This window comes from Sinocyclocheilus grahami, unplaced genomic scaffold (genome assembly GCF_001515645.1).
Source record: "Sinocyclocheilus grahami isolate Dianchi unplaced genomic scaffold, SAMN03320097.WGS_v1.1 scaffold75.1, whole genome shotgun sequence".
Taxonomy (NCBI): domain Eukaryota; kingdom Metazoa; phylum Chordata; class Actinopteri; order Cypriniformes; family Cyprinidae; genus Sinocyclocheilus; species Sinocyclocheilus grahami.
Genome location: NW_015505254.1, coordinates 360,363 through 388,217, shown reverse-complemented (window position 1 = coordinate 388,217; position 27,855 = coordinate 360,363). Strand labels below are relative to the sequence as shown.

Here is a 27,855-nt window from a genome sequence, read left to right as displayed (position 1 = left end):
GCCCCCCCCCCCCCCCCCAATTTTGATCTGGGTATTTAAAGGTTTGAATAAAATGTACACATGGAGCTTTCATAACCCCAGCTGTTTCTATGTTAAAGTGTAGTGAGTAAATGAAATGTATGGACAGTGTATGTAGGTTAGCAAAAGGTGATTTTAGGTTTTAGGCCGAATATTTGTGTAATGTACAAAATTATAATAAAATTCATGAAACTGAAGTGATGTTGTCTGTTTTATGAACTAACAACTTTATTTATGATACTTTTCTTTGAAACAAAGTCATTAGTTAGAGACGAGGCCTGACGGATTCATCTGATTACTGTTTCAAATTGATTGTCTGTAAATATTCAATTTTTTTTAGTTATTACATAATGCAAATTGGTTTGAAAGCCTTCCTAATTTGAATGTAAGTATAATGAAAATGTATTAAAATTCAACGGAAAAAACAACCGTTATTTTTAACTAGAAAGACAATGTTTCTCAAGACATGTTAGCTTGACAAAAATATAATTTTAAAAGCGGGAAGGCTCCAAATGTCAGAACAACAGACAAAACATAAATAAAAATAGAAAAGCTCTGTTTTAAGGGCCAACAACTCTCCAACCAGAATACTACAAAATGGTATTTTGCAGTCACTTTTGCCAACACAAACCCGTCAAAACTATGTTCTTCTTTGTAAACTGTAACAGTAATACATGTTGCATCCGTAGGGAGGCGCAGCTGTGTCATTAATCCACGCACTATCAACAATGGTCTGCTGGTAACTATAGCAACAAGGCAAAAAGCTAGACCGCTAGTGCAAGCCTCTGCACTTATCCTTACCTCATTTATCCCCCAGTCAGTTCATAAAACTATAAAATACCATGCTGAAAATGCAGTAACGGCGTGTAGATGAAAATATGACTTATGCCGACCGACCGTATTCGATGTGTGTGAAGTTTGTTTACGTCGAACTAGCCAACTTGCTATCTTGTTCCCATATTTACCGCTGTGTTATTGTGATCCATGATGGGCAAAGATGTTGAGGAAGTCTCCGCGTCTCTAGTACGGGAATATCTCAGTCGAAAGGTAGGTGACAGATCAGTTTCATTCTAAGCGGGAAGGCTCCAAATGTCAGAACAACAGACAAAACATAAATAAAAATAGAAAAGCTCTGTTTTAAGGGCCAACAACTCTCCAACCAGAATACTACAAAATGGTATTTTGCAGTCACTTTTGCCAACACAAACCCGTCAAAACTATGTTCTTCTTTGTAAACTGTAACAGTAATACATGTTGCATCCGTAGGGAGGCGCAGCTGTGTCATTAATCCACGCACTATCAACAATGGTCTGCTGGTAACTATAGCAACAAGGCAAAAAGCTAGACCGCTAGTGCAAGCCTCTGCACTTATCCTTACCTCATTTATCCCCCAGTCAGTTCATAAAACTATAAAATACCATGCTGAAAATGCAGTAACGGCGTGTAGATGAAAATATGACTTATGCCGACCGACAGTATTCGATGTGTGTGAAGTTTGTTTACGTCGAACTAGCCAACTTGCTATCTTGTTCCCATATTTTCCGCTGTGTTATTGTGATCCATGATGGGCAAAGATGTTGAGGAAGTCTCCGCGTCTCTAGTACGGGAATATCTCAGTCGAAAGGTAGGTGACAGATCAGTTTCATTCAGTTTATTCTATTTGGAAGACTTGTAAACATGGTACACATGCTAATGTTCCTGTACCACTCAAAGCAGCATTGTAGGTGATCTTTAAACATATTTACTTAGTATGATATACACATATTGTGTGTATTAAAGGTAGATTTCTTCTGTAGATGTGTTTGTTCTCTGAGAGATTGCTCTGGTTGGATGATGAAATGTACTTTCAGGGCCTGAAGAAAACCATAGCTTGTATGGATGAAGAGCTTCCACGAACTAATTCAAGCATTAATAACAGATCAGATCTGCGTAGAATACTTCACCTTGAGGGCCTTTACAAAAAGAATAAGGTATCAAAGCGATCAACATCTGTACTTAAAATATCAAGAATGTTGAAAAAGCAGAGAGTTCATAAAATGCATTTGTGTTTAGACTGAAGAACATAGCTTGAAGACAATGTTGGAGATGATTGTGAAGGACAGAGTGAGTGAAGGTGGCAAAACCAAAGCACGCCGACATGGTGACAATCAAACCACATCCAGTTCCTCCATAGACACGACTGGTAATGTTAAGAGAGAGGAAGATTGTATGGAAACTCTGTTGTGTTACAGTCCAAGGTATTTATTTATTTTACAAAAATCCAGTGTGTTCATTTGTTTGAGACTTTCAAGATCTGTTGACCGCAATAAACATTCACCTTTTACGCAGGTTATCTGAAAGCAGTGTGTCACAAGTTATTGTGCCTTCCCAAATGCCTTCTGAAAAGCTGCACAAGAGCTTTGCTCTTCACCCTGAAAGTGAGAGAAGTATGTACTGTTTATCGTCTAGCCAGGATAGTCTCTTAACTGTATTGAAAGAAGGATTTCCCTCTGAGAAAAAGGTCGTAGACACTGACAGCCAGAAGAACAGAAGTAGCAGGATAAGACGGGGCATTATGTCAGGTCCCATTGCCAGCTCCTTGCAGGTGATGAATGTTGATTAATTAAGTTAATATTAATTTGTTTAAAAAGCTATTTGTTTAATTTATTCTGCATTATTCCTCCTTAACAGCATTGCATTGCTTAATTTTCTTTAGGAAAGTAACAGGAGGCGTCCAGCTCGAAAAGCAACGCCATCTGTTATAGCAAAACTGGAGGACTGTAAAGAAGCAGCAAACTGGACAAATGGTGTCAATACTACAAATACAAAGTCTATCCCATTAGCCCATCTTGAGAGCAGCATGCTTTCTAATTTACATACAGGAATCATAGACTGTAGTGGACATGAGAGGATGTCAGATGTCAAACATCGCTTGTAAGTTTGTTTGAATATGCCCAGTACTTAACCTGTGTCTGAGAAACCTACTCTACATATTTTACGTAAACCTTCATTTGAAAAATGTCAAAAACTTTTTATTTTTGAGGCATTAACGCAGTTATAGCAGTTCAAATTCTAGAGGTGAAAGGTGGGAATGATTCTAGGGGCCCATAGGTCCAGGGACACACACACACGTTTCTGAATTGTATATTTAAAAAGATAAGGGGCCAAAAGCAGTTTACAATTAAGGGGCCCAGAATTTCTATCCACAACCTTGAATGTAGGCATGAAATCCCTTATACATAAAACAGTATGGCTCTAAGACTATGAAATTTGGGATGGTAAAAGAGGCTGTTGGTATTAATTCTCAGCTGCAATATGTCAAGTGTGTGATTATTGACTTTTATTGTTTCCTCTCCAGAAAGAATTCGGCACCCAGCCAAAAACTGGATGGACTCCATGTGTTGGAAATGGTTTTGGGTAGTGCACCTCAAATCTTCAACAGATTACATTTTGTATCATAGCCAATACACTAGCAGCTGTTGTATTGCTTTAAAATAAATGAAGTGCTTAAATTAAATACTTGTGCAGTTGTCCACTTTTAACATTTATTTTCCCAATCCTATCAGTGCAACTAAAATTTGCTTTAAAACAATCTGTTATTCAAAATTGTATAGTATTGAAATGCCTCTCATTCTTTTTTTTATTATTATTTTACAGATGACATAGAGAATGAGGAGAGCCTGTGTGATGTTTCTAGAACAACCATGCCAGAACTTAATTTGGACAAGACTCCCATGGACCAGATGACTGCCACTGTAAGTGTATTATCATTTTAACTTCCTCAAACCATTATCTGTGATTTCAGGCCAGTCTGATATGATATCTGTGCTCTCATGTCTAACTCAGGCTCTGAAGGAGATCATCTTTGGTTCTTCTATGGCTTGTTTCACTGAGGATTGGAAACAACAGAATTGTACCTTTTCAGATACTCCCGGTTTGAAGTATGGGATTGTACAAAAGAAGGTAGTATTCAAGACAACCTCAAGATTTACTGTAGTTTTGGTGTGTAAACCTTTGCGTTATGAGATCTTCTGGGGTTGTTTCATCAGGGAGGACCGTGTGGAGTCCTTGCAGCAGTTCAAGCTTGTGTTCTACAGAAGCTTCTGTTTGAAGAATCGAGCAATGACTCATTGAAGGAGTGCGTATGAACATCAGTCATATTTTTGCTCATTTTTCTGTTGAAAGATTAGATATTATTTTTTATTATCACGTTAATATAATTTTCATAGCTCTTACTGATCTCAGATATATTTGCATTTTTATACAATATATTGTCTAAATTTTTTTTAAATGTCACCAGGAGACTGGAGGTATCAAATGTTTTAAGGACAAAATGTCTGTCTCGGGCTTTGGCTGACATACTATGGAGAGCGGGGAATATGAAGAGAGCCACAGTCGCAATGTAAGTGTCACACATTTAGAATTGTCACTTCTATTTACAAACCCATTGTTCATTTCTCAACCGTAAAGCACCTGCCCCCACAGAAACACAGGAAGAAGTCTGTTCACCACGATTGGACGCTACAAATCAGATGGTGTTCTAGAAATGGTAAGGTCATTTTTTGACCCTTAAATTGCCTTCTAATTGCTTCTTAATCTTTTTATGACTACAGATTTTTTTTCATATTCTGCATAGATAATGCACGTCACTGTGGAGACCTTAGATGATCTCACTTTAGTTCTTGAGCAGCATGTTAGACAGGTAAGTCTGCACTTAAATGCCTCATGATGACGCATCCCATATACTTGATTTCTAATACTTGTAGAATATATATTTTCAAAAAGGTATGAAAAAAATAAATTTTAAGATTCATTATGTACAATATTGTTAAATATTTATTGGTGTTATATACACAGTAAGTGTTACTATTATTGTTTATAATATTGTTATTTATAATGTTTAAATGTGTAAACAAGATTTGTATTTGAGCACATCTAGTGATAGTCTTGAAGCATTTGAAGTCATATATCACCTGTTTAATAGCTCTTAATGTGATTGATGATGGCAATTAGTAGCAATTTTCTTTCTTCCTTTTAGTTTGAGTCTGGTCCCTTTGGCTGTATTTTGCTTACCGTCTCTGCCATTCTTTCCAGAACTATTGCAATGTGAGTTTCCACCTCTTTAACTCAGTGCAGACTGTTTACTTTCATATATTCACAGAGCTAATCGATTTTGTTTTTTGTGATTTAGTATACAAAGTGATATGGATGTGCCTACTTCCACCCTCATCGGAGCTCACGGCTACTGCACACAGGTTTGCCATATTAACACTTTACAGTCCTTATCCTGATACACATATGCAAGCATTTGATTTTTCTCTTATTGGACACAGTGTTGTTTGATTTTTGTTTGAACAGCTCCAGTGTGTACAGTGCTCTGATATGATCAAGTCATTAAGTCTTATATTTTCCCTTTCATTTTTCTTAAGGAATTGGTCAATCTTTTGCTTTGTGGACAGGCCGTTTCAAATGTCTTTGATGATGAAATGAAGCTTGATTCCGGAAATGGAAATTTTACATTTCTGAAGGGAATTAAAGCACGTTGTAATATTGGGCTGCTATCTTTATTTGAACACTATAATATATGTAAGGTAATAAGGCTTCAAACACTCTAACATATACTTAGATATTATATCCAAATTTCTTATATCTAGATTCCTCTCTTTTTAAAGGTTGGATCTCACCTGAAAACTCCCAAGTTTCCAATTTGGGTAGTGTGCAGTGAGAGTCATTTCAATGTGCTTTTTTGCCCCTCTGAAGACCTGGCAACCGATCACTGCAAAGAGGAAGAGTTTGACTTGTACTATTATGATGGCCTGGCCAACCAGCAGGAACCAATTAGATTAACAGTCTGTGAGTCTCACACACACAAAACAAACACTGGTTGTATTATCCGTAGGATTTGAGAAAAACAAAATCAACACAACCTTTGCACACTTGCTTTGTAATTAGGGTTTATTATAAATCAGTATTGAAAGGCCTTGTGTATTTTGTGTCTCTGAACAGATCCACATTCTGCTGCTGGTGCTGCTCCGAATGACAACGCAGACAGTGATCTCATTTCTCCACTGGAGCTTTGCATCAGGACGAAGTAATTCTTTTATTTAATCAGTGCTTAGAAGTGTATCTCTCTTGCTTATTAGAATGTTTTCTCTAACATGTAATTTTGATATTGGGAAATACAAACATGTGGTGATATTAATGCTTCAAATATGTCTTACAGATGGAGAAATGCAGTGGTCAGCTGGAATAATACAGATCCCATTCTTTGATAATTCACGTAAAGGAGATTTTTATTTGACCCCATATGATTTTATCTGGTCTTAAACAAATTTCAAGTAGGTTTTATATTTAAATAGGTTTAGTATTTATTTTGTCTTTTATGATTGCTGCCATTCTCAATATTTATAGTATTTTCATCAGTCTGCTGCCCCTCTTGCTTGTTTTATACTTTATATTTATTGACAGTATGGCATTAGGAACTGTTATGCTTTGACAGACTTTTTAAAAACGTTTTTTACTTTATTCAAATCATGATTAAATTATCAGACAGAATGACTTGTGATGTGTAAATAATTGGCATTGTTCACTCTCTAGTAATTAAAGGATTAGTTCACTCAAAAATTTTAATTCTGTCATTGTTTACTCACCCTCATACCGTTCCAAACCTATCTAAATGACTTTTTCTTCTGAGGAACACAAAAGAAGATATTTTGAAGAATGTTGGTAACCAATTTGCCTGGCCATTACATTGTGGACAAAAATCAGACATTTCTGAAAATGTCGTCTTGTATGTTCCACTGAAGAAATTCATATGGTTTTTGGAATGGCATGAGGGTGAGTGAATTTTAAATTTTTGGTTAACTATCCCTTTTACTGTGTGCAAGAAAAAGATTTCTAACGAGGATATACAGTGTCATTTTATGCAAAGAATGCTTTTGTTGCAGTCTGTCCCAAAAGGAGAACCCTTGCATGGTGGAGACTCTTTGGCTTACTAAAATGTCACAAGAAATGCATTTCAAATATTAAATCTTCTTTGAACTGGATCAATGAGTTATGCCAGAGCTCTCTTCATTCTGCTTATGGCATTAGAGGACAGTTTACTCTCTATGATTGTTCATTTATTATTTCTGGTGTAGTATTTCTGTCCTAGTAATGTTATCATCATATGACTATAATTAGTCATTGTAATTTAGAAGTATAATTTTTAATTAGTAGTGACATAGTATTATAAACATGCTTTATGTAGAAAAGCAACTGACTTCAAATGTTACAATTCTATGAAATAATCACAGCCCCATAGCAGCAAACTGAACTAAGCAATACTAATTTGTGCACATGTAAAAGAACAAAGTGTAGAACATTAATAGCATAAGTTGATCAACACTATAACCCCTTTACAAGATGTTTGCTTGATCATTAATCATATTTTGTCAATACACAAACAGTCTTCGTGATACAACACAGAAGGTTTAACTGCAAACCTGCAAAAACAGATTGAAGCAGTTGATGACTCACAAAATGTGTTCATATGGCACGCATAACTGAGCACATAACGTTCACCTCTGCCACCAAAATAGGGCTGAATAGCCATGCATTTTGGGTAGTAGTTTTGGTTGAACCTTACACATCAGTGATCACTCAAGGTCTCATAGTTGGCTAATAGTCAACAACTGCAGCTGAGGTTAGAGCTTGAACTAAGAGCTGATTATGTGAGTTTTGATGCTATATTGCACGTATGCCTGGAATTTGAGATAAGCTTACAGCATAGTGGAATTCTTAGACCGATAACACCAATGTAAACACAAATATTGCATTGTTTTTCCACCAATCAAGTGTTTATTGTAACACAAACATTCCAGATCTTATAAACAGACATGCATTTTAAAGGAAGTATTGCCTGGCAAAAGTATATCATACTTTCACAACATCTGACTCGCTAAGTAACTCATTCACTTTGATCTGTCTTTTTCCTTCCACACAGTTAAATTGCATCACTCCACGCAACCATATCGCTGTGCTGTGGAACTTTCAACTAGATTCCATCCCGCAGCTGAAAGTGCAAATATATTTTCTCTGTGTGTGTGTGTGTGTGTGTGTGTGTCACAGTACTCAAACTTTTAAATGTCACCAGGAGACTGGAGGTATCAAATGTTTTAAGGACAAAATGTCTGTCTCGGGCTTTGGCTGACATACTATGGAGAGCGGGGAATATGAAGAGAGCCACAGTCGCAATGTAAGTGTCACACATTTAGAATTGTCACTTCTATTTACAAACCCATTGTTCATTTCTCAACCGTAAAGCACCTGCCCCCACAGAAACACAGGAAGAAGTCTGTTCACCACGATTGGACGCTACAAATCAGATGGTGTTCTAGAAATGGTAAGGTCATTTTTTGACCCTTAAATTGCCTTCTAATTGCTTCTTAATCTTTTGATGACTACTACATATTTCTCTTTTGTTAATAGATTTTTTTTCATATTCCACATAGATAACATGTGTCACTATGGAGACCTTAGATGATCTCACTTCAGTTCTTGAGCAGCATATTAGACAGGTAAGTCTGCACTTAAATGGCACATCCCCTATACTTGATTTCTATTCTTGTAGAATATATATTTTCAAAAAGGTATGAAAAAAATAAATTTTAAGATTCATTATGTACAATATTGTTAAATATTTATTGGTGTTATATACACAGTAAGTGTTACTATTATTGTTTATAATATTGTTATTTATAATGTTTAAATGTGTAAACAAGATTTGTATTTGAGCACATCTAGTGATAGTCTTGAAGCATTTGAAGTCATATATCACCTGTTTAATAGCTCTTAATGTGATTGATGATGGCAATTAGTAGCAATTTTCTTTCTTCCTTTTAGTTTGAGTCTGGTCCCTTTGGCTGTATTTTGCTTACCGTCTCTGCCATTCTTTCCAGAACTATTGCAATGTGAGTTTCCACCTCTTTAACTCAGTGCAGACTGTTTACTTTCATATATTCACAGAGCTAATCGATTTTGTTTTTTGTGATTTAGTATACAAAGTGATATGGATGTGCCTACTTCCACCCTCATCGGAGCTCACGGCTACTGCACACAGGTTTGCCATATTAACACTTTACAGTCCTTATCCTGATACACATATGCAAGCATTTGATTTTTCTCTTATTGGACACAGTGTTGTTTGATTTTTGTTTGAACAGCTCCAGTGTGTACAGTGCTCTGATATGATCAAGTCATTAAGTCTTATATTTTCCCTTTCATTTTTCTTAAGGAATTGGTCAATCTTTTGCTTTGTGGACAGGCCGTTTCAAATGTCTTTGATGATGAAATGAAGCTTGATTCCGGAAATGGAAATTTTACATTTCTGAAGGGAATTAAAGCACGTTGTAATATTGGGCTGCTATCTTTATTTGAACACTATAATATATGTAAGGTAATAAGGCTTCAAACACTCTAACATATACTTAGATATTATATCCAAATTTCTTATATCTAGATTCCTCTCTTTTTAAAGGTTGGATCTCACCTGAAAACTCCCAAGTTTCCAATTTGGGTAGTGTGCAGTGAGAGTCATTTCAATGTGCTTTTTTGCCCCTCTGAAGACCTGGCAACCGATCACTGCAAAGAGGAAGAGTTTGACTTGTACTATTATGATGGCCTGGCCAACCAGCAGGAACCAATTAGATTAACAGTCTGTGAGTCTCACACACACAAAACAAACACTGGTTGTATTATCCGTAGGATTTGAGAAAAACAAAATCAACACAACCTTTGCACACTTGCTTTGTAATTAGGGTTTATTATAAATCAGTATTGAAAGGCCTTGTGTATTTTGTGTCTCTGAACAGATCCACATTCTGCTGCTGGTGCTGCTCCGAATGACAACGCAGACAGTGATCTCATTTCTCCACTGGAGCTTTGCATCAGGACGAAGTAATTCTTTTATTTAATCAGTGCTTAGAAGTGTATCTCTCTTGCTTATTAGAATGTTTTCTCTAACATGTAATTTTGATATTGGGAAATACAAACATGTGGTGATATTAATGCTTCAAATATGTCTTACAGATGGAGAAATGCAGTGGTCAGCTGGAATAATACAGATCCCATTCTTTGATAATTCACGTAAAGGAGATTTTTATTTGACCCCATATGATTTTATCTGGTCTTAAACAAATTTCAAGTAGGTTTTATATTTAAATAGGTTTAGTATTTATTTTGTCTTTTATGATTGCTGCCATTCTCAATATTTATAGTATTTTCATCAGTCTGCTGCCCCTCTTGCTTGTTTTATACTTTATATTTATTGACAGTATGGCATTAGGAACTGTTATGCTTTGACAGACTTTTTAAAAACGTTTTTTACTTTATTCAAATCATGATTAAATTATCAGACAGAATGACTTGTGATGTGTAAATAATTGGCATTGTTCACTCTCTAGTAATTAAAGGATTAGTTCACTCAAAAATTTTAATTCTGTCATTGTTTACTCACCCTCATACCGTTCCAAACCTATCTAAATGACTTTTTCTTCTGAGGAACACAAAAGAAGATATTTTGAAGAATGTTGGTAACCAATTTGCCTGGCCATTACATTGTGGACAAAAATCAGACATTTCTGAAAATGTCGTCTTGTATGTTCCACTGAAGAAATTCATATGGTTTTTGGAATGGCATGAGGGTGAGTGAATTTTAAATTTTTGGTTAACTATCCCTTTTACTGTGTGCAAGAAAAAGATTTCTAACGAGGATATACAGTGTCATTTTATGCAAAGAATGCTTTTGTTGCAGTCTGTCCCAAAAGGAGAACCCTTGCATGGTGGAGACTCTTTGGCTTACTAAAATGTCACAAGAAATGCATTTCAAATATTAAATCTTCTTTGAACTGGATCAATGAGTTATGCCAGAGCTCTCTTCATTCTGCTTATGGCATTAGAGGACAGTTTACTCTCTATGATTGTTCATTTATTATTTCTGGTGTAGTATTTCTGTCCTAGTAATGTTATCATCATATGACTATAATTAGTCATTGTAATTTAGAAGTATAATTTTTAATTAGTAGTGACATAGTATTATAAACATGCTTTATGTAGAAAAGCAACTGACTTCAAATGTTACAATTCTATGAAATAATCACAGCCCCATAGCAGCAAACTGAACTAAGCAATACTAATTTGTGCACATGTAAAAGAACAAAGTGTAGAACATTAATAGCATAAGTTGATCAACACTATAACCCCTTTACAAGATGTTTGCTTGATCATTAATCATATTTTGTCAATACACAAACAGTCTTCGTGATACAACACAGAAGGTTTAACTGCAAACCTGCAAAAACAGATTGAAGCAGTTGATGACTCACAAAATGTGTTCATATGGCACGCATAACTGAGCACATAACGTTCACCTCTGCCACCAAAATAGGGCTGAATAGCCATGCATTTTGGGTAGTAGTTTTGGTTGAACCTTACACATCAGTGATCACTCAAGGTCTCATAGTTGGCTAATAGTCAACAACTGCAGCTGAGGTTAGAGCTTGAACTAAGAGCTGATTATGTGAGTTTTGATGCTATATTGCACGTATGCCTGGAATTTGAGATAAGCTTACAGCATAGTGGAATTCTTAGACCGATAACACCAATGTAAACACAAATATTGCATTGTTTTTCCACCAATCAAGTGTTTATTGTAACACAAACATTCCAGATCTTATAAACAGACATGCATTTTAAAGGAAGTATTGCCTGGCAAAAGTATATCATACTTTCACAACATCTGACTCGCTAAGTAACTCATTCACTTTGATCTGTCTTTTTCCTTCCACACAGTTAAATTGCATCACTCCATGCAACCATATCGCTGTGCTGTGGAACTTTCAACTAGATTCCATCCCGCAGCTGAAAGTGCAAATATATTTTCTCTGTGTGTGTGTGTGTGTGTGTGTGTGTCACAGTACTCAAACTGTCTTCAAGGTGCCTCTGTTGTGTCATGAATCCAATTTCAATCACAAATGTTTGAATGGAAAGTAAAAGCACTTTGTCTGAAAATAATTAGAATCAGAAGTGATTGGTTTGACAATGACAGTTCCTGTTCACTTTCTTTTCTCTACACTTTTTTTTTTGCGCTCAACTGCAACATAGCAATGTTCATAATCCGTACAGAATGACATCTCAGACAATGGTCCTGATGTTATCATATGTTATTCTCCTATCCATGGCTCCCAATCATTTTATAAGGGCCATCTGGTGTTTTATTTTTAGGCCCATGATAATGGAACAATTTCCACCCACACATGGTAATGCCATAAATATAGAAAGTATCGGTCGTTAACCCACCATGGGGATATATTACTCAACTGGCATCATTTAAAAGTGGTAAGGAATCTAGTTAGCTGTTCTGACGTTGCTTCCTGTCAATGGTAGACTCAATATTATGTGTTCTGCTTTTATCAGTTGTAATCATTTAAGAGCTTTTTATGCTCTATGTACATTTCATTATTTGAATTTCCTTTTTGAGAGGGCATATATACCAACCTTATGTTTAATGCGAAAGTGAGGTGCGGGCATTTGTAAGTTGAATGAGCACGAGACTTCCGGTGTCATCAGTTTCGAGTTATTTAGAACATTGATTTTGAAACTTGTGAATCCTTTAGAATCGTTAGAAGACAGAATCGCGATTCATATATGAATAGATTTTTATGTGCACCCATTGTACTGTAGTTACTAATGTGGTTCGGGTTGAATTAATCACTGTGGTACGTCTGGTCAAAACGCAGCAAAGATGCTTCTTGATTCACAGAAGATTTATTCCACTAGCATGTACAAACATGTGGGTGTTTGTGTGGTTCTACTAGACAAGTAGAAACAATTGTATATATCAGTACTTAATATTCACCATAGCATAACAATTCAACAATCAATAGCTAAAGTTAACAATATTAATAGTTAGAAAGACATTAGAACACATCCAGAAATAATATATTTCACTTTCAATACCTTATTTATAAGTTATTCAACTTTGGTCAGACCGGAAATCGAAACTTACTTTTAGATGCATGCACACGATTAAACACCACTAGAAATGAGGAAAACTCTGTGCACTCCACACTCTACTGATTTATACCAACAACTGATGATTCTTATGACGCACTTTACAGCACATTCTAGCATACTCCGTAATTCCTCAAGGGGACAGTAACAGTCCACACTCATTGAATAGTCCAACACATACCAATATAGCTGTATTACCTAAGAGTGTCTGAATACAGAGACCTTTGCAACACCCATAGTTTTCTCTTCCTCTTCTATAAAGCAGCACAGCATGGACTCGCCCCCTTTGCTGCCTTTCCCTGAGGGCGGGGTTTATCTGGGTTTGTGATGTCACAAACCCGGGAAGTAACTCGTTGAAGTCCCTACGAGCCGTTTTTTTAGGCATTAAACCGCCAGAATTTTATAAGATATCTCCGTTTGCGTTGAACTTTCAGCTTGGTAACTTTGCAGATATTGTTTATGCTCAAACAGCAACATTACACACTAACTAACGTTAAAAAAGTGAAATCACAATCAACCACCCCTTTAAAAACTACCTAAAGCACTGAAAATGTAGCATTTGTAAATGTCCCCAGTGTCTAACCATACATTTTAACATGAAATATAATGTTTAAAATCCTTCAGAAATCATTTTTATTTTGCATTTTTGTGTACCTCCATATCCAATCTGTGCTTTAAATACATTTATTTCAAAATAATTTTATAATAATTTGGATAAAATACACATTTTAGTCATGTCCCCAGGTTTCACTCAGTCCTGTTACCCTAACACGTTCCCCCCTCTGAAAAACTGGGAAAATTTGTTTTCGTGACTGAAGCTTCCACAGTGTAACAGAATGACAGTGACAGAACAAAGAACACAGATAATAAAAAATAGAACAAGTAAATAAGGAATAAAAATATATAAATCAACAATTGTATGTGCAGGACACTCATATATTCACAATGAGTGTCCCACTTCAGGTCCTGAGAGATTGTGGTGCCCAGGAACCTGAATGACTCCACTGCAGTCACAGTGCTGTCCATGATGGTGAGTGGGGGGAGTGCAGGGGGGTTCCTCCTGAAGTCCACGGTCATCTCCACTGTTTTGAGCGTGTTGAGCTCCAAGTTGTTGAGACTGCACCAGACAGCCAGCTGCTCGACCTCCTGTCTGTAAGCAGACTCGTCACCGTCCTGAATGAGGCCGATGAGTGTGGTGTCGTCTGCAAACTTCAGGAGCTTGACAGAGGGGTCTTTAGATGTGCAGTCGTTGGTGTAGAGGGAGAAGAGCAGTGGAGAGAGAACACAACCCTGAGGAGCTCCAGTGCTGATTATACGGGTGCTGGATGTGTATTTTCCCAGCCTCACTAGCTGCTGCCTGTCTGTCAGGAAGCTGTTGATCCACTGACAGACGGAGGTGGGCACGGAGAGCTGAGTTAGTTTGGGCAGGAGGAGGTTTGGGATGATAGTGTTAAAGGCCGAGCTGAAGTCCACGAACAGGATCCTCACATAAGTCCCTGGTCTGTCTAGATGTTGCAGAACATAATGCAGTCCCATGTTGACTGCATCGTCCACAGACCTGTTTGCTCTGTAGGCAAACTGAAGAGGATACAGCAAGGGTCCAGTGATGTCCTTCAGGTGGGCCAGCACCAGTTTTTCAAAAGACTTCCTGACCCCAGACGTTAGAGCCACAGGTCATATACTCATCCTATACTTATATATAGTAACAAAAAAGGTAACGGGAGTGAGTAATGTCACCAGATTTATTAATGTAAATTTTAGGCTACATGAGCTTGACAGAGGGGTCTTTAGATGTGCAGTCGTTGGTGTACAGGGAGAAGAGCAGTGGGGAGAGAACGTAGCCCTGAGGAGCTCCAGTGCTGATCGTACGGGTGCTGGATGTGTATTTTACCAGCCTCACTAGCTGCTGCCTGTCTGTCAGGAAGCTGTTGATCCACTGACAGACGGAGGTGGGCACGGAGAGCTGAGTTAGTTTGGGCAGGAGGAGGTTTGGGATGATAGTGTTAAAGGCCGAGCTGAAGTCCACGAACAGGATCCTCACATAAGTCCCTGGTCTGTCTAGATGTTGCAGAACATAATGCAGTCCCATGTTGACTGCATCGTCCACAGACCTGTTTGCTCTGTAGGCAAACTGAAGAGGATACAGCAAGGGTCCAGTGATGTCCTTCAGGTGGGCCAGCACCAGTTTTTCAAAAGACTTCCTGACCACAGACGTTAGAGCCACAGGTCATATACTCATCCTATACTTATATATAGTAACAAAAAAAGTAACGGGAGTGAGTAATGTCACCAGATTTATTAATGTAAATTTTAGGCTACATCCATATTAATCTAGATAAATTTGAAAATGCATCTTTTTCAACGTTTTGGCTTTCTATCCACACTGAGACAATGCATTTCCCCAGAGAAAAGCTATGGTTGTTTCTGCATTGTTGTTTTATATTACATTCCTGCAAGTATGACAGAAAATGTACTTGAAATTTCTGGATATGGCATATGGAATGGCGTTTGAGCTGCACTATAAGAAAATAATATTGTCAGAAAAACTGAAAAAATATTATTTGTTAAGTTGATTATTTTTAATATCAATTTAAATTTAATAGTTTATATTTATTATTTTTTCATTATTTATATCTTATCCCATAACCCGTCCTCTACTCTAAACATAACCCTAACAAAAACTTCTGCAGACCACTAGTAGATTTAAATAGAAACATGATTTGACCTTTTTTTTTTTTCTTTAGCAGTGAGGTCAGCTCACTAGTCAATGTTCAACACTTTCACTATATCGGTGCGGGCATTAATACCTCACATGTGTAGTCAAACCTGTATACTAATATAATGGATACTTACCCAGTTTCATTCCTGTTACTAAATAATTTTTTCTTTAAAAAATAAAGTTAAATCACTATTTTTAAAATTAAGTTTGGCCCATAATTTATCCCATTGTTTAATAAATTGCATCATAGAAAATGTATATTTTTCAATTGAAAATTGAAAAATTATAAGCTTGAGGTTTGAATCGCCTTTAAAATGAAAAATGGGGTTGTGTACTTTAGAAAAATACACCTTGTTTAGATAAATAGTGTTTTTTTATGATAAAAATCATCTGTTTTTGACCATGAACCCAACAATTTCTTTAAAATAAACACCTGCCTGAGGGAGAAATTAAGGAATTTGTTGACATATTTTTAAGTTTTTGATAACAGGACTGAGAACAATGCATCCATCTTCCAATTAAAAATTGTGTAAAAAAATAAATAAAGTTACATGAGATGGACCAATACAGATTTTGAATAGTTAAATATGTGTATTACTAGATTCAGTCTTTAAAAAAGATTTTTAAAGAGTCTTTTTTAAAAGAGTTTTGGAAGCAAATGGCACCCATTTGGTGGAATGGCCCAGCTTACTTCCGCATTGCGAAATAAGGTGGATATATTTAGTGTTAAGAGTTTGCTCCCAAACTTGCCTTGTTGCCATTATGTCTTCATGGATGAAGAATACTGACATCACCTGTCTCTTTTCATTCATGCCTGAGTATCACAAGCCAACAGGCGCAAAATGAGTGGAGGTGGTGAAAGACTCCCGTGTGACGTGTCAGGAAGGAGGAAAGGAAGATTTGGAAACCTGACAAATAACACGTCCTGAGGAGAAAATCTTCTGTAGTCATGTGCATGCACTTTGGGACCAATAATACCTGAGGCCCCTATTGAACATCAAAAGAGTTTAAATGCTAATGCCACTGAATGGCAACCCAAGTTAAGTGCTGAATTAATTAAAAGACAGCCTGTCTGTAAGATCTTCCACTTCGCATGTCAAAGTATTTGTCTGGGTGATATTGGTTTGAGTGTCAGCTAATTCATATTCATGTTTTGTATTTCTCCTAAATTGGTGTTAGTCATAAACTGGCAAACACAAAGCTTGGCCCTGCCCCCTCTCACTGATGTATGAACCATAAATCGTTAGACCACACAAAATAGATCAAGGGTCTTTCAGAAGGAGATGTGTGGGTTTAAAAAGAATATGGAATCAGCTATAAATAACAGGACAGGGCCCCTCAGGATCTTCTAATGGGATTAAAATGTTTACTTTGCAGTAAAGTGTTGCCTCAGAGGCAAAATTATAGAGTACGTCATGTTTAATTTCAGTACAAGCATCCTTTCCTTTCCTCATCCTTTTCCTGAAGAATCATTTTTATGTCAAACTGGTTTCTATTATCATTATTTTGAGTGCAGCAGTTGTTAGACAAAAAGAGTTCAGTTCAGTTTTTTTCTTTTTGTAGGTATGTATTTATGTATGTATGAGATAGATAGATAGATAGATAGATAGATAGATAGATAGATAGATAGATAGAGAGGTTGGTTGGTAAATTTTTTTTTTATCTCTACGCTCACTAAGGCTGCATTTATTTAATCAATTATATACAGTAAATACAACAGCCTACTATTGTAAAATTATATTACATTTTAAAATAAATCTGTTACATTTTTTTAATTTTCTTGTGTGATGGCAAAGCTGAATGAGCACATGATCTATCAGAAATAGATTTTTCTTATTTTTGGAAACTGTGAGACTTTTTCAGGATCATTTTATGAATTGAAAGTTCAAAAGAACAGCATTTATTTAATGTCTATCTATCTATTGTAACGATTCAAGTCTTTACTGTCACTTTTGAATAAAAATTTTAATTTATTTACAACAAAAAAAACCTTATGATTGCACTCAGCAAGATCAACCATTATTAATACTTTTTAATTTATTGATTGGAACTATATCACCTACAAATCAACATTTGATGTCAAACTAGCTAGCCCCAGCTAACTTTGTATAAATCTTTGATATATTCTGTCTGGTATATTCATGTGCAATTTGAAACCCCAAAGTATTAGTAGAAAATAAACACTCACATATTTAGTTTGACCTCCTGAACTCTACAGTCAACATTTTCTAAAGGTTAAGCATAATTTTTCACTGATTTGCAAGAAAAGATAAAAGTACTTCATTTTTAAAAAGTCCTATTTTAGGCCATAGCCTACGTCGTTTTCGTGGAAAGTGCCTCATACACTTAGGCTACTAAACACATGTTTGCATGTAAATGTAGAATGTTCAGCCCCTAACTTTGAATCAGTCACATTTTAAATACATCATAATTATTTTAGTGTGTGAAGGTGAATCACATATGAGGTATAGATTCAGTAGGAAGAATCTATAGAAGTCAATAGGTTTGGGTCTTGCTTTTAATAGACAGGTCCACATCACTCTCTGGTGAGTCACTGAGGATGCGTCAAGAATCATGGCCAGGGAAACTATTGGACAAAAAGTCTCTTCAATTCATCACTTCATGAATGGCTCGGGGCTCTTCGGTTCAATGATGAAGAACTCTGAATGCCTTTGTTAGACTTATCTCCGGACAGCTTGCCGGTAACTGGAGGATTGTGTGTTTTGGTGTAATTGTGTTAGAACCCTCCCACATATCCTCCCTTGTGCGTCTTCTGTCTCGTTCTTTAATCTCCGCTGTTTGTCTTTGTGATAAGTGATATCCCGTTTCGATCATGATAGACTGTTTATGCCCACCTGATGAGAAGAAGGCTCTGTAACGGCCCCAGTGGATCCACCTTATTTATAGCGTCGGAATCAAATTAGACTGTTTGTGAAAGCCCAAGATACCTGCCGCAATAATCTCAGTCTGAAGTGATGTATTGATGCTTTTAGACAGAGTCCTAATTACGACGCAAGCCGTCAATTAGCGAGGGATGCATTTGAAGATTTAAAAAAAAATGGCTCAATTGTTTGTTGCCAGACATTTAAAGTCACTATGTCTGAGGATTTATATTCCCTCTAGAGCAGTAAGCCAACTGCTATTTCATAAAAGGCTCTAAAAACCACTCAAACCATGTCACACGAGATAATGATGAATGGTGAAGGAAAATGACTTCCCGGTATTACTTTCCCAGATTTTCACTGAGGAGCGCTGGAGCGAGAATCCCATTTTTTGGCAGAAAGCTGGTGGCGTCAGCGACATAAAACGTTCATAAGTTCACATTCATCAAAATCTGTGGAGAGGGTTTTGGTTTATTAAGAACACTTAAAAGGGGTCATATCATGAAGAATCAAGCTAATCTTTTGATCTAGATTTTTTTGATAACTTCCCGGTATTACTTTCCCAGATTTTCACTGAGGAGCGCTGGAGTGAGAATCCCATTTTTTTGGCAGAAAGCTGGTGGCGTCAGCGACGTAAAACGTTCATAAGTTCACATTCATCAAAATCTGTGGAGAGGGTTTTGGTTTATTAAGAACACTTAAAAGGGGTCATATCATGAAGAATCAAGCTAATCTTTTGATCTAGATTTTTTTGATTGCTATTTAGAAGCTTCCTTCCAAAATGAAGAAGTAAGATTAATTGATAGGCTACTAATCTGCAAAAAAAAAAAAAGAGGAAACTTTTTGACGTCATATAGGCTAGATAAATACATTTGAAAATTCACATTACACGTCAATGACGTCTGCTTTTACTCATTGCACATGCAAAGTAGTGTTAAGGAGTCTTAAAGGCACAGCAGCCAGAAAAGTAATATAAAAATGTATCAGTTTTACGGCTTTCTAGGGTCAGAGAAAGAGTGGGAAATGTTCATTAAAAACTCAAAAAATTAAAGAAAAAAATAGCGTTATAAATGAACATGGAACTGTAAAAAAAAAAAAAAGGCATATGACCCTTTTAGACAGAATGAAAGACAAATATGTCTGATAAGCAAGATCCTGTCATGCATTTGCCATACTAATTAATTTGATAAGTTTTCAGAGACATTCTGGCGTGAGAATTTGTAGCACTGTGAGTTCTGGCGCAGCATTGCTTTAATGTTTATGTCACACTCTAAACAACAATTAAACACAGCTCAAGGCCACATTTCATGTTTGTGTTAATAACCATCCAGATCAGATCAGGGAAATATTTGATTACGATGGAGATATAGATAAAGCCACAGTTTTAGTGGATCTCAAAAGTATCTTATTTGCATCATTTTAGTAACACCAACAGAAGGGGAAGACAAAATGTTTGTCATTTCTAATATGAGAACAGGATCTCCAAGAGTGAATATTCTCTGTTTATTTGCTCATTTGAAAGGGTCCACTCTTGTTTGTGTGCTTTACTTTTAAGACTTTCTCATATGGAGTCTTACTCCAGTGCTAAAAAAGACACACTGTAGCCATGTTGTATCTGCAAAGCTGTTGAAAACAAACAGATAAATTACTTTAATCCAAGACAAAGTCAAGATAAGCAACTTTCGAAATCCTGATAAACAATTACAGAACTATGACTCTGAACTGATCTCTACTCTAAAAATAAATACATACATAAAGTAAAAATAACGGTGCAAATCAAATCGCATGACAGCACATATAAAGAAGTATTATACAAGCATGTAAGCAATTAAGTCAAACAAGACATTTAAGAGTGACAGAGACTTGGTGCCCACCGTTGGGATATATGAATGTGATATTGTGAGAGATTTATGATCTTATGTTCCCCCCTGATACAGAAGAAATGGGTTGTCAGCTGTTATGAAATCTGCTCAATTACTGCAATGGAGCAGATTTCATAATAGTTGATAACCCATATTCCAATCAATCATCCAACAAAATAAGCTAAAAGAAACACAAAATATGATGTTTTTATGCTCGAGTAATTTATTATCAGCCACAGGAATGCTTTAGAGAAATATATCATCAGATCAAACCGTTTTAGAATGAATGTTTTAATAAAATTTGAATTAATTAAAAGGAGAAGGGAAAAAAAATAGGAAATCAAATATTGTGTTTGAATGTTTTTATTCTTTCAAAGCATCAGTGCAATATTACCATTGTTATCAAACAATGTGTTTTCATAATTCAAAATAATTCATCATTTGAATTTCAATAAGTGCCAATGGTAGATATCATGGAAATGACAGCATGGTAAGAAACTTTCACAATCCTTTTTTTAAAGTGTAAGGAATGAAATAAAATATTTAGATTTGAAATAATATATTTGGAACAGAAATATATTTGAGTAATGGTGGCTTAATGAGATACATATTCAAATGCAATCAGGACAGAATATTTACAAATCATTTAAATAAATAATTGGCTGCAAAGATAAATAATACTTTCTTTAAAACTCATAATATAAAAAGCAAAGCTATTAAACAAAACTATATTTTAAGAGCATTTTAAAACAAACATAAATTATGATAAAAAGCAAAAAAAAATTTTTTAATTATTATTATAGAACAATTACACTTTGTAAATGGAAATGACATGAAAACAATGACAGTTAATTGCAGTGATTTGAAGGCACTTCCTTGGAAAAAATAATTTACTCCAACATCTCTGGAGTTTCTTCGTTTATATCCTCAGGACCTACGACACATACAGAATTAAACAGAATTATTTTAAGATTTAATCATATTAAAATTTCCTTTATATTTTAAATGAATACTTTTAGGATTCGGTTACAGTTAGAAAAAAGTATGAGGAAGACAGCGTACGAAATTAAGTTCCTCAACCAGCTCAACCTGTCATACACAGAAACAATGAACTTCAGACTTGAATTAATTTCTCTCCACTTCAATGGAAATCACTTATTCACGTCATAAAAGGCAATTTAACCATTTCTAATTGATTCAGAGGAAAACCAGTCTGAGCAAGAGTAATCATAACCTAATAAAACCACCATAATTCACCAGCCCTATCATTTGACATTCAGATTGGTAATGGATTCTTTCACCTTTCACTAACAGGTTCTTTGAATGTCTCATTCCAGCTGATTATGTCACAGCACAGACTGATCCCAGCGTCACAGTTTGGAGGTGAACTATTTTGAATATGTTTCTAGGAATTAAATGAACAATGTTTGATTCTTTGACACATGAGCTCGGATTGACTTGCCAAGATTGTTATTTAATCACTTTATTACACAATCTAATATACAATTATTTGATCTATCAGAAAAAATGCATTAGGCAACTGCAACTTGGCAAAAAGGAAAAATATCACAGGACAGGAAGAGTCTGCTAGATCCAAGCTTGTGCATTGCTTTTCTTATCAATTATACAGACATAAATCTGAAATCAGAATCAGTTTCTTTAAGACTTTATACATTTAAATTTCAGTTGCCAGAACATGAACTCTTGGGAGACTTTGTTACATCACTTTGTATATAATTACTTCAAAGTGATTAGTTGCACGCATATTACAATGCAAATTTATGCCTCTCTGGAAGTTCTATTCTGCCTGTGTGAACCGTGCATTAACTGCATGCCTCAGAATGTACCAGATGGCCATGATTAAACTGACATTATATCTTACTCAATATTTCTTCTAAGGTTTCAGTTAAGGAAACATGCAAAACTTTCCCAACAGTAACCGGGAGCAGGCTTGGCTATCATGTTACAAATCTTGCCGTTTCAGACAATAATAAATACACACAAACACATAATAAATATACAAATAATAGTTTATATACTCATAATTACATGTGTTAAAGCAGCTTTGTACTTACATGCGGTTTCTATGATTGTGTGCAAAGGGGACTCATAGCTAGCCTCGTTAGCAATCGTGCACATCTTTTATAATCTGTTGGGGACAAGACAAAAGAAATGAAAACAAGGAATTTTCGCTTTCACAATGTTAAACAGACATTGACACTCTGGCTTGTGCTGTGTGACATGAAGCACACGTCACCACTTCAAACGCACTGATGAAATTCAGTTTTAAGTGGAGCTCTCATGCCATCACGGGGTGACGTATAGAGTATGAACATGGCTAAGGGTTAGATGGATCCCTGTAAATAGCTTCATCTCTGCCCCAGTAATGTACTTGATGGCCTAAAATGACTGTGTGGGTTCAAGCACCACATGCTTCCACCCTTAATGGTGTTTGTGAAGTCTGAACATCCCATTGCTGTCCTGTTCCAAGCACCGTTGCCATCATTTTCTCTCAAGGTACTGCCACGTTTCCCTCCATCCCGTTTAAAAGTGACACTGTCAAAGCAGAACTCAAACACTACAAAGTATCTTGAAAGTATACGGCGTGAAATGGCTTTGAATTCGCCGTTGCCATACATGAAAACGTATCTTGTGTTAAGTTTACTGCAGTTTAGGGAGCATTTATGTCATAAAAATGCTCTGGAAGACAGAAACTCTGATTTACGTATGAATTATTATGCATTTGTCATTCCCAGCGTTCCTTGTGGCTGCCAAATACTCACATACAGCTGGTTGGATTTGCATGTTTACAAAGCCCATCATACCAAATAATATCTCTTTGTCATACGCATGCTGTACTTTCTTTACTACTACTTTCAATAATTCATAGATCCTGATTTAGAAGAGAAAAATCCACAGTTTCTAAGGTTGAATTTCACAATTCTTCCTTCTGAGAACCACAGAGGAGGGTCGTGAAGCAAGTTCACAATACATCGCTGGCCACTAACACACAAGTGTTTTTACTCAAGAAAAATCAAACAAAACACTTGAACGGCCATTGTCTAGAGGAAACAGGCATCTGTTGTGACCCAAAATATAAATCTGATCATCACTATGGGAAGCTGGTTTGTCTTTTATTTTGTAAAATATAAAATGTAGTACAATTGAAGAAAAGGAGCCTTGATTTGTTTGGACATTTATGCTCTCTATACAGAGTAACACTTTAGCTGTGCCTTTAGATAAGTGTTATTTAATGGAAAACTCTAAACCACTGTACCCAGCCTAATCAATAAGACTCAAAGCTAGTAAATATACCCCTTCATCGATACCAAACCAGAAATGTGTTCTTTTAACTCATACTGGATATTAATTAGCAATTTGACCATTCTTAAAGAAACTGAAATAAGCGATCGATACTGTGGGTGAACAAAACAGACTCACCAAGTAGCTTCCTCTCAAACTGAAGCAGTTTGAGAAACATAGACTTATGTACAATCTGTGGCCCGCCCGACCCTGGGACACCGTCCCCACATGTAGACCATATCAGTTCCAGCCTATCGAAGTAAGGAGATTATTGCATGCAAAGTTGTAATGCCTATCAATGTCAGGTCCACAAATCCATGCAGCAGCTAATTTTAACCTGCCTCAGAATGTAGGATAACCAACACTGTGTTATGAATGAGTTCCTCTTTCATTCAAAATACAGTGACTTTCTACCTTTTCGATGTCTACACAGATTCTTCTACTGAGGGCCATTCTTTTCCATTTTTAATAAGAAAATCATGGAGATGATGCACTATTAAACACCCATCAAGATAATTCCAGGTCTATACGCGTGTTGTCGCACCTGAGTCTTACATAAGATGACTAAATGCCTATACTAATGGGCTGTTCTATTCAGAAGGGTACAGTACAGTGCAGTGTGTTGACTGTTTAGATTATATAAATCTCCATAATCAACTCAGTTTTCAAAACTAGCATGTTTTCACTAGATTAAAATCATTCTCATTGCAAAACTTTAAAGGCAATAAACTCATTCAAAGGTCATCCAGATCAGCAATAGCAGATGTTTATGGGTGTAATTTTTCTTTGGCACACAAATTCTGTGTAACAACACGTCAATCAGTTTTATTTTTTGTTATGACTAAGACATTTAAATAGAATCAGCCCAACCAGAAAACTGGCACTGTCAAAATTTCATGAAATTTGTTTTATAATTAAATTAAGTAATGGGGTATCACAGCAGTGAAGAAACCACGTAATAGCAACAAAAAAAAAACAAGTCTTTGTCTGTATTTGAGTATAATAAACTATTCCCAAGAGTAACAGAAATGCTAAAATGCCTCCGAACACATCAAAACACGGGACAGCTTCTAGATGTGACATGGAACATTCAGTAGTTGCTGTTAAATGACACATATTAAGTTCAGCACAAATGGCAAAACTCTTTGGAAAATTACACCAATAAGCACGTATTATTATTCCAGCATGAACAATCTCAAGTACATACAATTTAAAGGCACAAATAACGTTGTTCTATTTTAATATACATTAAAATCGAATGTATTCCTGTGATGCAAAGCTGAATTTCCATCAGCCATTACTCCAGTGTAAAGTGTCACATGATCCTTCAGAAATCATTCTAATATGCTGGTTTATTATCAGTGCTGGAAACTGTTGTGCTGCTTAATATTTTTTTAGAACCTGTGGTACTTTTTTTCAGGATACTTTGATGAATAAAAATTTAAAAAGAAGAGCATTTATTTAAAATAGAAATATTTTCTAACAATATACACTACAGTTCAAAAGTTTGGGGTCAGTAAATTTTTATTCTTTCTTTTCTTGAAAGAAATTAAAACTTTTATTCAGCAAGGATGTGTTTAATTGTTAAGAAGTGATAGCAAAGATTTATATTGTTAGAAAAGATGTATATTTTGAATAATTGCTGTTCTTTTTAACTTTTTATTCATTAAAGAATCCTGAAAAAAGTATCGCAGTTTCCAAATAAATATTTGTCAGCACAACTGTTGCCAACATTGATAATTCTAATAATAAATCAGCATATTATAAACATTTCTTAAGGATCATGTGACACTTTATACTGGAGTAATGGCTGATGGAAATTCAGCTTCACAGAAATAAATGATATTTTAATGGATATTAAAATAGAAACCATTATTTTATATTGTAATATCATTTTGCAAGATTAAATTTTTTTTCTGTATTTTTGATCAAATAAATGCAGCCTTGATGAGCATAAGAGACTTCTTTAAAAAACATTACAAGTCTTACTGATCCCAAATTTTTGAACGGCAGTGTATATATATTCATCTTAATTCTACTATATTTGCTGTACTAAGATAAGACTGAAGTTATTCGTTTCAAACCCTTTTACAACTGACCATCCTGGAGGGTCACGTGACAATGACCATGTTTACCATTACAAATGTAGATGGGGCTCTTATCTATTACGGGGGTCTTATCTATTAATGGTGTCTCAGAAAGCACGAAAGTAATTGACAAGGATGGACAGGCATCTGGCTTTTGTTTAAAGCAATCCATTCTTGTTGGTATACAGAGGTAGAATGTGACTGCACAACACATTTGTTAAGCAACACATATGCTGGGGGGCTGGGGAATGTAACAGTATACAGCAATTATAAATAAGTAAAGACCACATAACATCAAAAAGTTCTAAAAAGCCATATTTCAAATGTTATATTTGTTAGACACATGGAAATGTCAGTGTCTAAACGTACAATTGAGAATCATTTCTTGCTGTTCAATCAATGCTGTTTCTTTAGTGAGGTCAGGTTGATTAATCATATGAAATAATTGTTTTGACTTAATAAATGCGTTAACCAAGTCGTTACTCACAAAGTGCAGATCATCAGCACACATTACATGACAACCAGCATCACGATTTCTCAAGCTTTTAAACTTGTCTCTGAGCGCTTCTTAGATCTACACTGATGAGTTCTACATTATGTGATCTGTCTAACATGAGCATTCATTTTACTTCACTCTGCAGATCTTAATCCAATTTCATGTCCTTTTGTGCTGAACTTTTTTTTCAAAATTACTCAAAGAATACAGGTTATGTTCTTGTCTTTGCAATTCAATCATGATATGTAAGGCAACATATGAACAGCTGTCCATGCATTAAGTGATTAAAGCATTAAAAGTGCAGTTGATATGCACGAAAAAACTCCCACTAACAGGAAGTAGTTAATGCCCAGGATTACTTTTGTATCATCACCTGATCTCAAATCAGCTTACCTAATGGTCTGCTGTTGTCCGGCTTGGACAAATGTGGAGTCTTTTCACGAGAGGAAAACTTCACATCTTGAGATACAGAGTAGAGGCCACTGGTGACGCGTCTGGACGCGGGCTTGTCCTCGATCACTTGCAGGATTAGATTAAGCAGAGTTTTCCTTTCCGACTCCTTTACCTCCTTGCTGTCCATGCATTGGCTGGAGGTGATGAGCAAAAGAATCATACTCAACAATATGTGCCTTCTCTTCTCAGCCCGCATGGCTTTCCAGCCTGATAAACGAACAAAACAAGCAAACATAGCCATTACATCCTCGTACTAAAAGTTCTGACCGTGCGTAAAATACGCAGATGTCAGAGCAGTGGCGCAGTGGTCCAGTGTTTATGCAGTAAATATTACATCCAGATTCGAGTCCTACCTAAAACTCTCGACCTGTTTACACTCTGTACTTTCTGCAAATAAAGGCAAAACTAAATAAATAAATAATACAACTGTACCTAAATGTACATGAAATGACCCAAATCCAACTATTCTTCATTGTCTATGCTACGTTTAAACGTTTTGAAATCTGAGAAATAATCAATTCACTATATACTATAATCTTAAAGTATGTATTCACATAAGCAAACATAAATAGAAACTTACGCGAATATATATATTGGTAGGTGTTTCTACCTCTAATGATGTGCACTCAGAGTTGTCAGAGAAAAATATATCTTCCAACAGTTCCTGTTGTCTCGTGTCTTTCTTGAGAACATGCGTCTTGTTTTTATACGTCAAGTGCGAAGCTTCTAGAATGTAATACAATCGATTTCGGGTGGGTGGCAAATGTAGACCTCTTTCCCTTAGGTTTTTTTTTTCCTCAACTCGTGGTCAGTTCCTTTGACATTCGCCCCTCCTTTCGTTTCAAATTCATCACAGAAGTTCAGATAACTATAAAAAGTGTCTCAAAACTCCTCTCTGCGGTTTATTAAAAGATTCATAGCTGGCAGAGGGCTGGACGCGTAAATGTTCTTGGAGATATCCATCGCGCCATGTCCCCCCAGGGAAATGATGGGGTACCTCAAGTAT

General features: G+C 35.9%; 2 protein-coding genes and 1 long non-coding RNA gene across 11 annotated transcripts; 2 read left to right on the top strand and 1 right to left on the bottom strand.

Moving 5' to 3' along the window:
* The first annotated feature begins 1,325 nt into the window (after positions 1 to 1,325).
* Positions 1,326 to 6,658, top strand: LOC107585839 (protein FAM188B-like). Of its 5 annotated transcripts, none has more exons than XM_016272987.1 (18): positions 1,326 to 1,642; positions 1,869 to 1,988; positions 2,071 to 2,255; positions 2,347 to 2,602; positions 2,714 to 2,931; positions 3,356 to 3,414; positions 3,655 to 3,752; positions 3,844 to 3,960; positions 4,047 to 4,135; positions 4,298 to 4,399; positions 4,483 to 4,546; positions 4,634 to 4,699; positions 5,036 to 5,103; positions 5,189 to 5,252; positions 5,427 to 5,588; positions 5,670 to 5,850; positions 6,004 to 6,088; positions 6,221 to 6,658. In XM_016272987.1, the coding sequence occupies exons 1-18, from the start codon at positions 1,580 to 1,582 to the stop codon at positions 6,267 to 6,269; spliced, it is 2,046 nt and encodes a 681-aa protein (XP_016128473.1). In that variant the 5' UTR covers positions 1,326 to 1,579; the 3' UTR covers positions 6,270 to 6,658. The 5 variants fall into 5 exon arrangements, with proteins under 5 accessions (XP_016128473.1, XP_016128471.1, XP_016128472.1 ...); XM_016272985.1 differs by having other exon boundaries at positions 5,652 to 5,850; XM_016272986.1 differs by having other exon boundaries at positions 4,468 to 4,546.
* A 1,467-nt stretch (positions 6,659 to 8,125) lies between these two features.
* On the top strand, positions 8,126 to 11,844 carry LOC107585842 (protein FAM188B-like). Of its 5 annotated transcripts, XR_001609294.1 has the most exons (8): positions 8,495 to 8,555; positions 8,881 to 8,948; positions 9,034 to 9,097; positions 9,272 to 9,433; positions 9,497 to 9,695; positions 9,849 to 9,933; positions 10,066 to 10,180; positions 11,827 to 11,844. XR_001609294.1 is itself a non-coding variant. In XM_016272992.1 (7 exons), the coding sequence occupies exons 1-7, from the start codon at positions 8,211 to 8,213 to the stop codon at positions 10,112 to 10,114; spliced, it is 594 nt and encodes a 197-aa protein (XP_016128478.1). In that variant the 5' UTR covers positions 8,126 to 8,210; the 3' UTR covers positions 10,115 to 10,503. The 5 variants fall into 5 exon arrangements, 4 of the variants coding, with proteins under 4 accessions (XP_016128478.1, XP_016128479.1, XP_016128477.1 ...); XM_016272992.1 differs by lacking the exons at positions 8,495 to 8,555; positions 11,827 to 11,844 and adding an exon at positions 8,126 to 8,233 and having other exon boundaries at positions 8,937 to 8,948; positions 10,066 to 10,503; XM_016272993.1 differs by lacking the exon at positions 11,827 to 11,844 and having other exon boundaries at positions 9,272 to 9,428; positions 9,603 to 9,695; positions 10,066 to 10,503.
* Positions 11,845 to 21,325: 9,481 nt separating this feature from the next.
* Positions 21,326 to 27,512, bottom strand: LOC107585837 (uncharacterized). The gene is made up of 4 exons (XR_001609292.1): positions 27,430 to 27,512; positions 26,790 to 27,056; positions 22,586 to 22,659; positions 21,326 to 21,444 (listed from the first exon to the last, which is right to left on the bottom strand). It is a non-coding gene; the product is annotated as an uncharacterized lncRNA (long non-coding RNA).
* Positions 27,513 to 27,855: the final 343 nt, after the last annotated feature.